This window comes from Rhinichthys klamathensis, unplaced genomic scaffold (assembly GCF_029890125.1).
Source record: "Rhinichthys klamathensis goyatoka isolate OS25496 unplaced genomic scaffold, OSU_Roscu_1.1 h1tg000076l_1, whole genome shotgun sequence".
Classification (NCBI taxonomy): domain Eukaryota; kingdom Metazoa; phylum Chordata; class Actinopteri; order Cypriniformes; family Leuciscidae; genus Rhinichthys; species Rhinichthys klamathensis.
In genome coordinates, this window is record NW_026606618.1 from 5,042,529 (window position 1) to 5,057,355 (window position 14,827).

Consider the following 14,827-nt stretch of genomic DNA (forward strand, 5'->3'; position numbering starts at 1 on the left):
AAACTGAGTGAAATATATGTAGTAGGCTAATATAACATTTAAACGATACCAGATACGAAACGATCTGTCATTTCAAAAATAAATAAAAAAGTTTAAGTTTTATAAGCACAATTGTGCGCCTTGCTCTGTTGGGAGTTCAGGAGTGTTTGGGCAGATATTGTGTTTTGCGGTAGGTAGTATGCCATACGGAACCGTTGCCACTGAAACTGCATTAACACACCAGTGGGGCTCGACAGCCTTGGTCAAACAGGTTGGCGCGTATGGTTGGGTTGGGGAGAGATTGTGAGATTGTGGTTAGGTCCCACGTGAACTACGAGGAAGGAGCAACCTCAGCATCAGGAGGGATGTAAAGGTCAGTAAGCTGGGCTGAGTTGAGTGGGGGATGGAGGGGGGTGACTCTGGGACGCCAGAGTCACTGTCGAGCCCTCTTGAGGTGTCGTGGGCTAGTCGACGAAACACTGAGGACGGAAGGTGCCCACTTAAAGACCCTAGAGATGTCCCCTACTCGGCTCAATCCAGACGGTTGTCGTGCTGGTCCACTGGGGAGACCACACTGTAGTTGCAGCCATTGTGTGTACTGACGCGCCAAGTATACTGCAGCCGTTAACTCTGGACAGAAGGAGATTCACATTACCATATGGAAAGAAGCGTAAATGGATGGAGAGATGGAGAGAGAGAAGCATAGGTTACTGTAAAGCTACGTCTTCGTTTGTGCTTATCTTGGCGAAAGCCGAGTACAAATCAGCATGAGGTTTAACATCTACTCTCGTGTAATGGAAATCCTGAAGATCTGGATACGTCCAGTGACTGCGGTGAATAGTGCTGCTGGCAACAAGGGAAAGACCTTGTGACAGCCTGGAGAGACAGCTGACAGGAGGAAAGAGACCCCAATGGGGCTGGTAAGGGTTAGCTACCCTTGTCGGCAGTATCCAGCTCCGTGTTTACAGGATGCTGGAGACACCCGCCCAAGGCTTCTGAGAAATTAAAGAGAAAAATACCCCTAGAGTCTGTGAGAGCGGGGGCGGAAGATGACTCAATGTTGGACAACATGGTTAACAACTTAGGAATGGAAACGGATGTGAGTATGGAGAGTAAGACTAGTTCAAGATCTGCAGTTAGTAAAGTCATTGAACTCCAAGCTTGTGTCTGTGGCTGGAGCAAGGCGACAACGGTCAGGGGTTTGAAGATTCATCAAGGGAAAATGAAATGCTTGAGGGAGAAGGGACAAGGGGCTCGCATTGATCAGTACTTCTTACGAAGTCAGTCAAGTCAGTCGAATGAAATCCAGCGACAGGAAGCAAACCACAGCTCGCAGGATATCAGCACCCCTGTCATAGAGGAGAGGAGGGTTTGCACAGTTGGTCATGAACATATTGATACTTGTGAACCCGGTCAGACTAACCAGCATAAGAGAGAAAAGAACCTCAACGGGCATAGGCCTGGAGTTAGATGGCCAAGAGCTTGTGAGAAAACTGCATGGGACACGGTAAACACAGATCTATGCTTCGCATTGGAAAGATTAACTGGTACAGTTGAAAAGAAGCTGGATAAATTTGAGGACATCATTTACGCATATGGAAGTGAGAGGTTTGGTGTCGAAAAAAGGAAGGAAAAAGTACAAACTACTCCTGGAATGTCTAGACGGCAGCAGAAAATTGAAGGCTTAGTTAGAGAAAGGAGACAGCTGAGGAAGCAATGGAAAAGAGCAGAACAAAGTCAGAAGGAGGGACTCAATCTCTTACAAAGGGCCATAAAAGATAAGCTGGCAACATTACGCAGAGCTGAGTGCCTACGGAAACGCTACAAAAAGAAGGAACGTGCAAGGGCTAATTTCTATAAAGACCCATTCAAATTCGTAAAGAAGTTATTCACCAGTGAGAAGAATGGCATCTTAAAAGCATCTAGGGTTGAGCTAGAGAGATATTTGGAGGAAACGCATACAGATGCAAAAAGGCATGAGCCTATGTCAATTCCATCAGACATCCCACCTATCAATCCACCAGAATACCAAATGGAGGTCTGTGCACCTAAGTGGAAAGAGGTAGAGCAGGCTGTGAGAAAGGCAAGGGCTTCATCATCTCCAGGGCCTAATGGAGTTCCTTACAGAGTGTACAAGAGTGCTTCAGGAGTTCTACGAATTCTGTGGAAATTGATTAAAGTGGCATGGGAAAAACAGGTTGTACCTAGAGCATGGCGGAGAGCAGGTGGAGTCTTTATACCTAAAGAAAAAGATGCTACAAGCATCAGTCAGTTTCGTCCTATCTCGCTATTAAACGTTGAAGGTAAGATTTTCTTCAGCATTATTGCTCAGAGATTGTCCACCTACCTATTAAAGAATGGCTTCATTGACACTTCAGTTCAAAAAGCGGGCATTCCAGGCTTCTCAGGATGCTTAGAACACATCAGTGTTATCTGGCAACGAATTCAATCAGCTAAAAAGGAGAGGAAGGAGCTCCATGTGACATTCCTGGATTTGGCTAATGCATATGGTTCAGTGCCGCATGAGCTTCTTTGGGCAGCATTTGATTTTTTCAGAGTACCAATGTCAATAACAAATTTAGTGAAAGCCTATTTTGGAGATTTGCAATTTAGTTTCTCAACTCCAGAATTCAGCACTACATGGCAATGCTTAGAGGTTGGAGTAATGGCAGGTTGCACCATTTCTCCACTGGCTTTTACCATGGCAATGGAAGTAATCATTAGGGCATCGAGATGGGTAGCAGGAGGAGAGCGCTTGGCTTCTGGGTTGCGACTACCACCAATCAGAGCATACATGGATGACATGACAACCATGACTACAACAGTAGCCTGCACTAATCGGTTATTGGGTAAGTTAACCGATAATATTGAATGGGCAAGAATGTAATTTAAGCCCTCTAAATCTAGGAGCATCTCGATAGTTAAAGGAAAGGTAGTAGATAAAACATTCTTCATTAATGGTGAGGCAATACCAACAGTTTCTGAGAAGCCAGTGAAGAGTCTTGGGAGATGGTACGATGGGGATCTAAAGGACACAGTTCGAGTGGGAGAAGTTAGACAACAAGCAGTGGAAGGGTTGAAGAGCATAAACAGCTGTGCTCTACCAGGCAAACTAAAACTCTGGTGCTTTCAGTTTGGTCTACTGCCGAGGTTGCTGTGGCCACTGACTGTGTACGAGGTTTCTTTGACAATAGTGGATAAGCTGGAAGCGTTAATAAGTTCATACATCAGGAAATGGTTGGGAGTTCCACGCTGCCTCAGCAGAGTGGGACTTTATAGTAAAGGAATATTGCAGCTGCCAGTCTCTGCTTTAACCGAGGAGTTTAAGTGCGCCAAGGTCAGACTGGAAATGACCTTAGTAGAGTCACGCGACAAATGTGTAAGGGACGCAGCACCTGTGTTAAAAACTGGTAGGAAGTGGTCAGCAAAGAAATCGGTGGTTGAGGCAAAGGCTGCCCTTCAAATTGGTGATATCGTGGGACAGGTACAGCATGGAAGAGGGGGTTTTGGACTAAGTTTAGCTCCTCCTAAATGGCACAAGGCAGGCCCAGCTCAAAGGAGGAAGCTGGTAGTCAACGAGGTGCGAACGCAGGAGGAGAGGATGAGGTGTATAAAGGGCATTTCCCAGGCCAATCAGGGAGAGTGGATGAGATGGGAGACTGTGGAACAACGCAAGATGGGCTGGCAAGACCTTTGGTCAATGGAAGAGAGTAGGATCAGTTTCCTTATCAGGTCAACATAATGATGTTCTCCCATCACCACAGAACCTAAACCTCTGGGTAGGAGAGGATCCCTCTTGTCCTTTGTGTTCATCACCTGCCACATTAAGGCACATTTTGACAGGATGTAAGGTGGCTCTTAGCCAAGGTTGGTTTACTTGGCGCCATGACCAAGTACTGCGATGTTTGGCTTTAGCATTGGAAGGCAAGCGCAACATGACCAATAAGTTGCCACCTGTTCTAGCAAAACATTACACACAGAAGACATATTCCACATATTCCTCCGCCCAGGCGAGCAACCACCAAGAAAAGGTGTTAAAACCAATTCTCGCCCAGGACAACTGGAAGCTGCTAGGGACTGGAAAATGCTGGCTGATCTTGATCAACGGCTTATTTTTCCACCTGAGATTGCCACCACTAACCTCCGACCAGATATTGTTTTGTGGTCTGGATCAGCACGCATTGTTCAAATGATAGAGTTAACAGTGCCATGGGAGGATGCTGTAGATGAGGCATATGAGAGGAAGAAACTGCGGCATGCTCATCTGGCCACTGAAGTAGAACAGCGAGGATGGAGAGTCCAGGTTTATCCAGTGGAAGTGGGTTGTCGAGAATTTGTGGCACACTCTACAACCCGGTTCCTCAGAGACGTCAGATTCAGTGGCCAAGAGTTGCGTCGCACAGTAAAGAACTTATCTGAAGCAGCAGAGAGGAGCAGCAAATGGCTGTGGTTGAGACGGAAAGATTCTGGCTGGCTGTGTACAGGCCACCTGCATTAACGCACCAGTGGGGCTCGACAGCCTTGGTCAAACGGGTTGGCGCGTATGGTTGGGTTGCGGAGAGATTGTGAGATTGCGGTTAGGTCACACGTGAACTACGAGGAAGGAGCAACCTCAGCAGCAGGAGGGATGTAAAGGTCAGTAAGCTGGGCTGAGTTGAGTGGGGGACGGAGTGGGGTGACTCTGGGACGCAGAGTCACTGTCGAGCCCTCTTGATGTGTCGTGGGCTAGTCGACGAAACACTGAGGATGGAAGGTGCCCACTTAAAGACCCTAGAGATGTCCCCTACTCGGCTCAATCCAGGCGGTTGTCGTGCTGGTCCACTGGGGAGACCACACTGTAGTTGCAGCCGTTGTGTGTACTGACGCGCCAAGTACACTGCAGCCGTTAACTCTGGACAGAAGAAGATTCACATCACCATATGGAAAGAAGCGTAAATGGATGGAGAGATGGAGAGAGAGAAGCATAGGTTACTGTTAAGCTACGTCTTAGTTTGTGCTTATCTTGGCGAAAGCCGAGTACAAATCAGCATGAGGTTTAACATCTACTCTCGTGTAATGGAAATCATGTTCTGTGATGACTCTGTTCTGTGAGACCTTTTCAACGTAATTGCGTATTACGTGACGTCACGAACGCGCATCACAGAACAGAGCAAGGCGAGCATTTGTGCTTATAAAACTTATATCCGAGTCGATTATAGAAGCATTGGTGATGCTTCTATTATGAATAATTACCGTCCTATTTATATTATATGTTCCATTGCCAAATTATTTGAGGAAATTATTTTTAATCAATTATCAAAATTCATTATTCAGAATAATATGCATTTCATGGCTTTAGGCCTAATTTTTCTACCACCACAGCTTTATTAAAGTTCACCAATGATATTTTTTCTGCCTGTGATATGGGACAGCTAACTGGTGCTATTTTTATTGATCTTTCAAAGGCCTTTGAGATGGTGGATCATTACATTCTTCTTGACAAGCTTTATGCAATAGGTCTGAATCAAAGTGCTTTATTATGGTTTAACTCTTATCTTCAAAATAGAAGGCAGTGTGTTGCTTTTAAAGGTTCATTGTCTGATTACTTATTGGTTGATAAGGGTGTTCCTCAAGGTTCTACTTTAGGACCCTTTTTGTTCTCGATCTTTATCAATGATTTATCACACACCTGCTCCATGAGTAAGATTCATCTTTATGCTGATGATACAGTGATCTATACTGCAGACTCTGATATTCACCAGATCCAGAATAGGTTACAAGATGACTTTATTATGATTCAAAAATGGCTTCACAGGAACAATCTAGTGTTGAATATGGACAAGTCCTGTTGTATGTTGTTTGGGACGAGGCATAGAAGTCCATGTGCACTTAACTTAAAACTGTATTTTGCTAATGGGTCTTCTATGGTGAAATCTGACATATTAAAGTATCTTGGGTTGTGGATGGATTCCGAGCTTACCTTTAAACCTCACATTGACTATATCACAAAGAGAATATATGGCTGTCTCAGTACACTTTATAGATCTGTCAATTGCTTTACATTTGAAGTTAGGAAAAGGTTAATTGCCCAGTTGATATTGCCCATTATCGACTACGCTGATATTATCTATATGAACACTAGTGATGCTGCTCTTAAGCCACTTAATGTTGTTTTTAATTCTTTATGTAGATTTGTTTTGAGATGTCCTTTTAAAACACATCATTGCTTAATGTATGCATCATTGAATTGGCTTCAGCTGAAATCAAGAAGAGACTTTCATTGGTTTCTTTTTATTTTCAAATGTGCCTACTTCGAATGTCCTCCATATCTGAGAGAACTCTTGGTTCCACGTAGTTCTTTGTATCCTTTTAGAGATATGCAATCTCTTGTCTTTACCGTACCAGGAATCGTTTCAGCCACTGGTCAAAAATCTTTTCACTACAAAGCTACTAGTGATTGGAATAATCTTCCTCTTTTCCTGAGGTCCATCTTATCTTTTCGTAGATTCAAGTTAACTTTATTCCAATATCTAAACACTGTGTGTGCATGCTATTGATGTTGGACTGCATAGTAATGCTTGTAATTGTCTTTTGTTTTATGAAATTGTCCAGACTCTAATTGATTTATCTCCTGTTGATTTAACCCAGGTTCTTATGTGGCATCTTTTTGTTTACTGATTTCCTGCATTATGATTCCATTTGCACAATGAGTAAATGTGATGTGTTTTTTGAGACAGTTATGTCAGAGCTATGATGTGTCTTAGGTTTATGGTAATGGTGTGAGCTGCTTAGTTTTTTTTTTTTTTTTGGGGGTGTTGTTGGTGTTGTTTTATGTTTATATGTTTTGGACCCTCTTGAAAATGAGATGTTGCATCTCAAGGGGCTATCCATTAATAAATTGAAATTGATTAGAATAAAACCAAATGTTTACAATTTATTATGTCCGGTAAATGAATCACGCCAGTTGCATAATCAGTTCAAAGATAATAGATACAAACATCAAATGCTCTAGAATAAAGAGAGAAGATGCAATACCATGACATTATAAAAAGATGCGAAGTGTTTTGCGTACACTTCGCATCACGGGCTAATCTGGGTTACAGAAAACGCGCCAAGCTCTATAGTCGCATTTCATTATACAGACAGACGAAGGCAGAAACCTCATTTCAAATGTAAACATGAGTTCACAGTGGGAATTCACATTAATCACCGTCCCAGACTTACTGGGGGTAAAAGTTGATTTACACCTACTGAGAACATGAGACCATATGCCTGGAAGACACACCCTCCTGTATGTGGATTATTTCTAAACTCTTAAATACCTTATTACCTTTTGGTTTACTTCTTTGAGAATGAGACCTTTGTACAGTCGCACTGAGACATTTCAAATGATATCTGTAATACTGTAGGATAATTATTCACATTAAACTATATAGATTCTCAGTTGAATTTCAGGTGATCTCAGCGTGAGGGAGAAGGAGTGGGGGGAGAGATAGAGATGTATTCTGAGGTGAGACTTTTCGTCTCAAATGGTGATGCTAACTTCACAAGACAGAGTTCAAATGTTGATTTCCAGCAAGGTCCTTTGTCCTCTCAGGGAGTGGTTGCTCCGCAACCAGACTGCCCTAATTTCTCAAGTCTTACATAGGCATAGAAATGTGCAGATGCAATTTTCTACACACATAGGAATTTATAAAGAAAAATAAACTAGGCATAAATATTTGCGGACTCTAGACAGTACACACACACTCTTTTATTGATGGAGCGAAGTAAGGAAGAATAATTTTAAACTCAGTTTTCCATTTCCACATTTAGATTAAATATGCCACTCTTATTAAAGGAGTTAAGCACTGAAATTATATAAAATCATTATCCAGAAGTAAAAAAATGTATATGAACTTTAAGTTCGTTTAACTTTAAGGAAGTATTTGTAGTGGATGCTTTTGAACACATTTCCTGTGGCATGCTGTGATTTAATGTTGTAACTACTGGCAGCCGTTTCAGTCATGCAGCTCTCAACTTTTTGAACGGACAACCATTAAATTCTCCAAAGCAGTTCACCAAGCTTAAGATTAAATTTCATATTTGAAATGACCAAAGAAATCGGGCAACAACTGTATCATAAATGTGGTTTCTTATGCACAAATAGAGTTAAAAAGCTTGTTTTTCAGGCTGGAGCAGCCAATGCACATGCGCACTGACTGTTTCCAGAGCAACCGGAGCTTCTAACAACAGCTGCAGTGATGCGATGACTTTACCAATCGTTGATAGGCTCTTTTATTTTGAAGGCAAGACTTATTCTATGGGGTTAGGATTGTTGCATTATTCCAAATAAATAGATTGAGATTCACAAACAAATGTAAAGAGATTCACAAAAATGTATCAAATTCACAAATAAATAAAATGAGCTTTGTGCATTTGTAAATCGCTGCACGCATTTGTGAATTGCTTCTTGTGCATTTAAATCCCCTCATGCATCTGTGCATTTTGAAACACTTCTAGGGTCGACGTGCAGACAAATCCACAAATAAGTGGACTCCACCCACCGTTTCCTGAAGCCAATCAGATAACGGCCACATTGAGCTGACCAATCGTAGCACGTTCTCGCTACTACCAACCTCTTGGTTCATAGAACCCACCTCTTCTCTACAAACAAAAGAAATCGTAGTACAGGTATTTAATGTTTAAAATACTATTTAACATATTTAATGCTCTATATCATTTAGATCCACGGACCTGCTACATATTTAAAACTTGACTGAAGAAGTGGGAAAAGCTGATGGCTGTTGTGACAGTAATTACACCTACAGTATATTACACAAACTTGCGTATTTATCACGACGTTGAATCTATATTCATTAGTCAGCAACTTATTGATGCTTTTCTGTTCTATCATGAATAACGTGACGCTTCCATGACGCATTGTTCTACCAGAAAGACTCGGGAGAATAATGCCGTTACCAGTGAACATTAACACTCAGCAAGCATAATATGATATGAGGTTCTTTGGCGTAGGCCCCGTCCGTATTTCGCATTCCGAGGGTACGGAATCTGCATATCCTGCCTGAAGACGAAGGCAGTGGCGCAGCCGACCCCCCTATGGGACGGGGCCATCCTGGTGGTGGTGTTGGGGTGGGTGGAGGAGAAGGGACATCTTGGTGGTGGAGGGGAGGATGGAGGTGAATGGAAGCGTCAGCATCTGCAAACTCAAACGTGTAAGTTTCGATCTTTTATACCACGAGTAATTAGAGTACGATTGGATAAGAGAAGATAGACAGTGACGTAATGATTGAGTCTTCCCGGCAGAACTTACGCGAAGCTACATTTCCTATAAAAGAGATGTACACGCTGTTTCTCTGCCATTTTCAAAGGCTCATAAAAATGTGTCTTGGTTTGATACACAATCTAATGGTCCAACTATAACGAAATCCAAATTTTTAAGGCCAAATCCAAATTTTTAAGGCCAATTTATACTTTATATAATAGGTACGCCGTAGCATACGCATAGACGTGTACCATACACGTCACGACGACGCGGACCGCAAGATCTGTGATTGGTCGGCTTGGTATCATCGCATTTCCTCTTACGCATTTCCGGCGTGTTCTTCTCTCGTTTCTGCCTTTTAGTTTTAGTAATTTTACTAAAATGAACTGTTTTTCCACCTCGATAAGCTCCAACTCCAACATGATCATTTACCCTTCCTATTTGAGCCAATGCAGAGCAAAGTTATTTCAGGGCAAGACCGCCCCGAGTGTAAAGCCTAAGGTGATTGGTAGTAGTGAGAACGCGCAACGATTGGTCAGCTAAATGTAGCCATTATCTGGTTGGCTTGAGGAAACGGTGGGTGGAGTCCACTTATTTGTAGATTTGTCTGCACGTCAACGCTAGCATGGATGCCAGCCGAACTTAGCCCCTTCGGACCAATCAAATTGTCAGGGCGCGCTTTATACGATGATGGACAGATGATCAACAGTAACGTATCATCCACGTCACCAAAGAGCGCTTGGGTTGAATTTGTTACAACAAAGAATGGCTGCCGCTGGAGAATTTAGATATGTAGATTTAGCAATCGCGTCTGTTATAGAAGATGTAGACAGTGCATTCATTTTAAAAGAGGAACAGAGAACCGTGATCAAGGCATTTGTCGATCCAATTGAGTGCACAGGCATTTTTTTCCTGGTTCGGTTAAACACGCCCCATAATCACAGCCCAATGGAGCAATAGGCTTGTTTGAGATGAGCAAAATCTGCGCAGAACCGATCACCGGTGATCACCGCGAGACGCATGCTGGTTAGAAATGTGTCCGAGTGCGGTCCGCCTTGCTCTGATGTCATGCTGACGTGTGTCAAAAAACTCTCGCGACCGCAAGGCGCACGTGTCGGATTCTGCAGTCGCGCGTAGTTGCTCTCTCTTTTTTAAAGATTTTAAGGCTTCGGTCTTTTTTAACCGAAAGGAAGCTAAGTGTAACCCCTAAACGAAGAAGCCCAGAGGGTTAAAAGGATAGTTCCCATAAGTGAAAACTCGCTGTTAATTTATCTCACTTTGGGAGTCAAAAAAACATATAGGCAAAACAAAATTAATACCCATGGCACCTGTGTCACCTGGACTGAAGACTCCAGGACGGTAGCGGTAGTTCAGGAGAACGCCCGGCTCGTCAGGACTGACGTGAAGTTCAGGCTGGTCAGGCATGACTGACGTGAAGATCAGGCTGGTCAGACATGACGTGAAGATCAGGATCAGGCTGGTCAGGCGTGACGTGAAGATCCCTTGGGGCTGGCCATGTACGGATTGAGGCACGACACTCTCCAGACACCGGATGACAGTTGCCCTCCAGTCCAGTCCGGTGGTGTCTGGGAGGTCTATAGGATGATTAAATGTGGCCCCGATCCGGAACAAGGTGCACAGGCTCTCGTCGTCAAGGGCGCTGGTGACAGCAAGGCGGCAAAAGCCTAGGGTAAACGCAAAAAAGGTTTTGGCTCTCCTGAGCCAGGACGATTATTCTTACCCCATCGTCCATTTTAGGGTGGTCCAATCTTCTGTCACGGTGTGGTGCGGGCAGAAGAGGATGAAGGAAAATTTAAAGTTTCCAATACAAACTTTTACTACAATTTAGCTATCACTCAAAACTTGCATGCGCAGCATTTCTTCTCTCATGACGTCGAACTCACAGTGCTCGGACAGCTCGCACAACGCTCTGATTAACGCTTCTGCTCTTTTGCCGGGTTTTTGTTGTCTTATTTAAATTTTACAACATTACAATGATGTTGTTGGAAAAACATGTTGTTGGATTAAACTTCGCCATTATCCGTCACTTCTGACACCATGTAAAATGACCGTAAATAGGAAGTTGCTTCTGATGAACACCGCGTTTATTAACAACCTGCAACACACCACCTCGTGCTTCACGTCACTGAGATTTAAAGCAACAGTTTTGAAACAATACACAATATCACATCACATGACATGCGGGAGCGCAATCTTTGTGAATCTGTGAAAAGTGAACCTTTCCCAGGCTTTATATATTTATATGTCTCAAGGGGACTCGGTTGATATTGCAGTCCAGGCAAGGGATCCCTTTCACACAAGCAAACATAATCAAAAGTTTTTATATAGGTTGTGGGTTGCGGCTCTGTTGTCAACTCCAAAGTGATGTCGACTCAAAATCTATGTAATGGAAAAATCCAAGCAAAAATCATGTAGTGAGGGTGTTGTCAACATTTGGGACAATCTTGTCAAATGGTTCCAAGTTGGACACTGGGGATAGTCTTTTGTAATTGTAGCATGCTTCTCTGTTACAGTGGGTTGACGCTACTGTAGACTGCTGTATTGTACAACTTTTAGCCTTGCACAACCATGCAGGAGTGCTCTGTATTTAACCTGACCAATGCATTCAAGTTGAGAAACACATGTAATTATGCGGAATGCTTTTTCTACAGCTCAGAATGAGCTGGCAGGAGAAGGGGTAGGAATATGTGATGACCTTATCACTTTAGAGGTAATGTCTCCAGATGTGTGTGACCTCACACTGATCGATCTACCTGGAATTGCCAGAGTCCCAGTTAAAGGACAACCGGATGATATTGAATACAAGGTGGGCAGTATAATCTGATTTATTATTGTCTTGCACGCCACATTCAGTACCTTCGTTTTTTAGTTGTCTTTATGTCTTGTAGATCAAATGTCTGATCATGAAATTTATTGAGAAGCAAGAGACTATAAACATGGTGGTGGTCCCTTGTAACATTGACATTGCAACAACAGACGCTTTAAAAATGGCACAAAAAGTAGATCCTGAGGGCAAAAGAACTGTCGGTAATTTGCAGATGATCTGCTCAACACTTCTCAACAAATATCTTAAAGCACTTCTGCCAACAAATGCAAATTTTACAATTTTTTTCCTTTTTCACAGCCATTTTGACCAAGCCAGATCTCATAGACAGGGGAACAGAGAAGAACATACTGGACATTGTCCATAACAAAGTGATTCCACTCCGCAAAGGTTACATCATGGTGAAGTGTAGAGGACAACAGCAGATCGATGATAAAATTCCTCTGGAGAAGGCAACAGAAATTGAGAGAGATTTCTTCCAAAACCATGACCATTTCAGGTTACAGTCTGAAAAGAATATTTAGCCTTTTAACCATAATTTAACATTTTGATCTCTAAAATGTATGTGTCTATGGGACTTGATTTGCACTGTTTAGATCAGGCTGACCCCAAACAACCGCTACATGTTTGCTAATGTGGCTTTTGTGTTCATGGTTAAGTCCTAGTCTAATTTCAACATGCAGTTTATAGGAGACGTGTGGTAGCCTTGGTTTTAAAAATTAACATTAACATTAATTTGTGTGCAGGCTATTGGTCAAATCGGTGTTGTTTTGATCAAATGAATTACATTCCCACTGAAAAACAAGCGTTCTAGCGCGAAAATGTTGCCTATAGTATTGCGCGCCTTCTTGTCAAATCTTGTCAAACCTCTCCTCCATTATGCTTGGGAACTAATGTGGTCAGAACCAAAGTTTACAGGACTGCGTTCTCTGGAATCCTCTCAAGCGGAGGACTTCTACATTCCAATTTGTTGCCGCCTAACTGCGTCATAGCTCATTACCATAAATTTAACCTGACTTCAACTCTACTCGACGCCCTTACGCCAAAACTCCGCTCAGTACCACTGGCAACTCTATAACACCTCCGCTTTGGGGTGTGTCGGTTGCGAGTGTGTTTAATCTAAGTTTTTTTCAACGGACAGTATAATCATCAGAGATACACGCGATTACACTTAGAAATAGACAAGGTTGGTTTCCAAATGCACCAAGCAAAGATATCCTTTCAATTTTATAAACTTTTATAAACCCAGCCAATATAATCACAATGAACACATCCAAAATAAAATATTTAACATAACAACTGCAAAGCCTATAATTCGTAAAAAAAAACGAAGCACAATCTACATATTTTGAAACTCTAAAGACAGACGTCAAAACCCAAACCTCACAGCGATTGGTTGCAGAGCCGACCGCGTTTTCCGCTTGCTAATTGTATATTCGAGAACTGCCCAACCTCTTCGGCCGCTCTGTACGCTTTCTCTGGTCCGCTGTCAATCCCAGAATGCACTGTGCGAGCGTGAAGCTCGACTTTCATAGGAATTAATTGAAAACGCTCGCTCTGCTCCGCTCGCTCCGTGCCAGTGGACACGCACCGTTACGGTATGGATCCACTTTTCGGTATGGACACGACTGAAGCCGAAGCGTGGTGTTGCGATGCCTCTCCTCATTTGTACGTTGATGGGCGTTCCTCAAGTTTACCGCTATGGGCGTGGTTTTGAGCCAGCGGGCAGTCTAGAACAAAGGACCCTCGAGAGACTTCCCCCCGTCTCCATGTGCTCTACTTCTATTGGATAGTCGCGTCACGTTCAACGGATCCATTTGAATAAAGATGGGCATCGGCCAGCATAGACATATCTCTGTCGGCCAGCATTTGCCATTTCCAAATGCAGCGCCGCCTTCCCGGAATGCTTTGCGGGCGCGTTAAAGTTGCTTGATGTCACCCATAGGAATAAAGTGGAGTGCGGCGCGACAGAAGTGTCGCACGGGCAAGTGGATCCGCACCGCTAGGCATAATGTGCTGTGGTAGCGCATCAAAGCATTCTAGAGCTGTAATGCACGTAGGTGATTTTGAATTAATATTTCATGTCGATATACAATGGTTACATACTGTTAAAACTAATAGTGATGTTGATATCTTTGTAAGATTTTACTCTATAGAACAGTGGCAAGGGACCGTGCTCCTGGAGTTAACTAGTGGTCGGGAGCATTTCCGTTGTGTTGCGGCTTGCTTTTGTTGTGTTGTGACTTGTTTCCGTTGTGTTGTGGCTTGTTTTTGTTGTGTTGTGAACTTATGTTTGCTTTTTAGTCCCTGTTGTGCACTACTGGGCCACTGTAGTTTACTACACTTCACCAAACCCACGCTAAAGAATTGTGTAAAATCCCTTGAGATTATTACTTGTGACATTAGAATAAAATGCTTCATTAAACATTTAATTTCATCAAAAAAGTTTATTGAACATGGACCTTTATTTTCTTTAAAAAGTCTTATTTCGGCTATTGTAGGCTCATTTTGTAAATGTCAGCAATTAATTTGGACAAGTGCAAACTGGGTGCTGATGCCGGTACAGATGTACCTTCTCAGCCAGAATAGGCTCAAAGTCATGCACTTTCGGAAGCGGAGCTGTGCGAAAAGTAAAAAAAAAAATGCAATGCACAACGCAAATTGAAATGGGGTCTCGGGCACTCACATAGGGCACTCAACGCGCACAAACCGCACACACCGCTATGATGTCATTTTTGCCGCGCCCATGTTCACTCTCG

At 42.9% G+C, this 14,827-nt stretch overlaps 2 protein-coding genes across 2 annotated transcripts in view; both read left to right on the forward strand.

The window, feature by feature from the left end:
* The window catches only part of mxg (myxovirus (influenza virus) resistance G), a 305,424-nt gene that overhangs the window by 180,384 nt on the left and 110,213 nt on the right, over positions 1–14,827 (forward strand). The gene's annotated exons all lie outside the window — the stretch shown is intronic.
* Positions 10,739–14,827, forward strand: part of LOC130085399 (interferon-induced GTP-binding protein Mx2-like) — a 115,512-nt gene continuing 111,423 nt past the window's right edge. Inside the window, exons 1-4 of the mRNA XM_056251148.1 lie at positions 10,739–10,886; positions 11,896–12,050; positions 12,133–12,271; positions 12,369–12,567. Coding sequence (XP_056107123.1) covers positions 10,739–10,886; positions 11,896–12,050; positions 12,133–12,271; positions 12,369–12,567 — 641 coding nt within the window. The remainder of the gene's footprint in view (positions 10,887–11,895; positions 12,051–12,132; positions 12,272–12,368; positions 12,568–14,827) is intronic.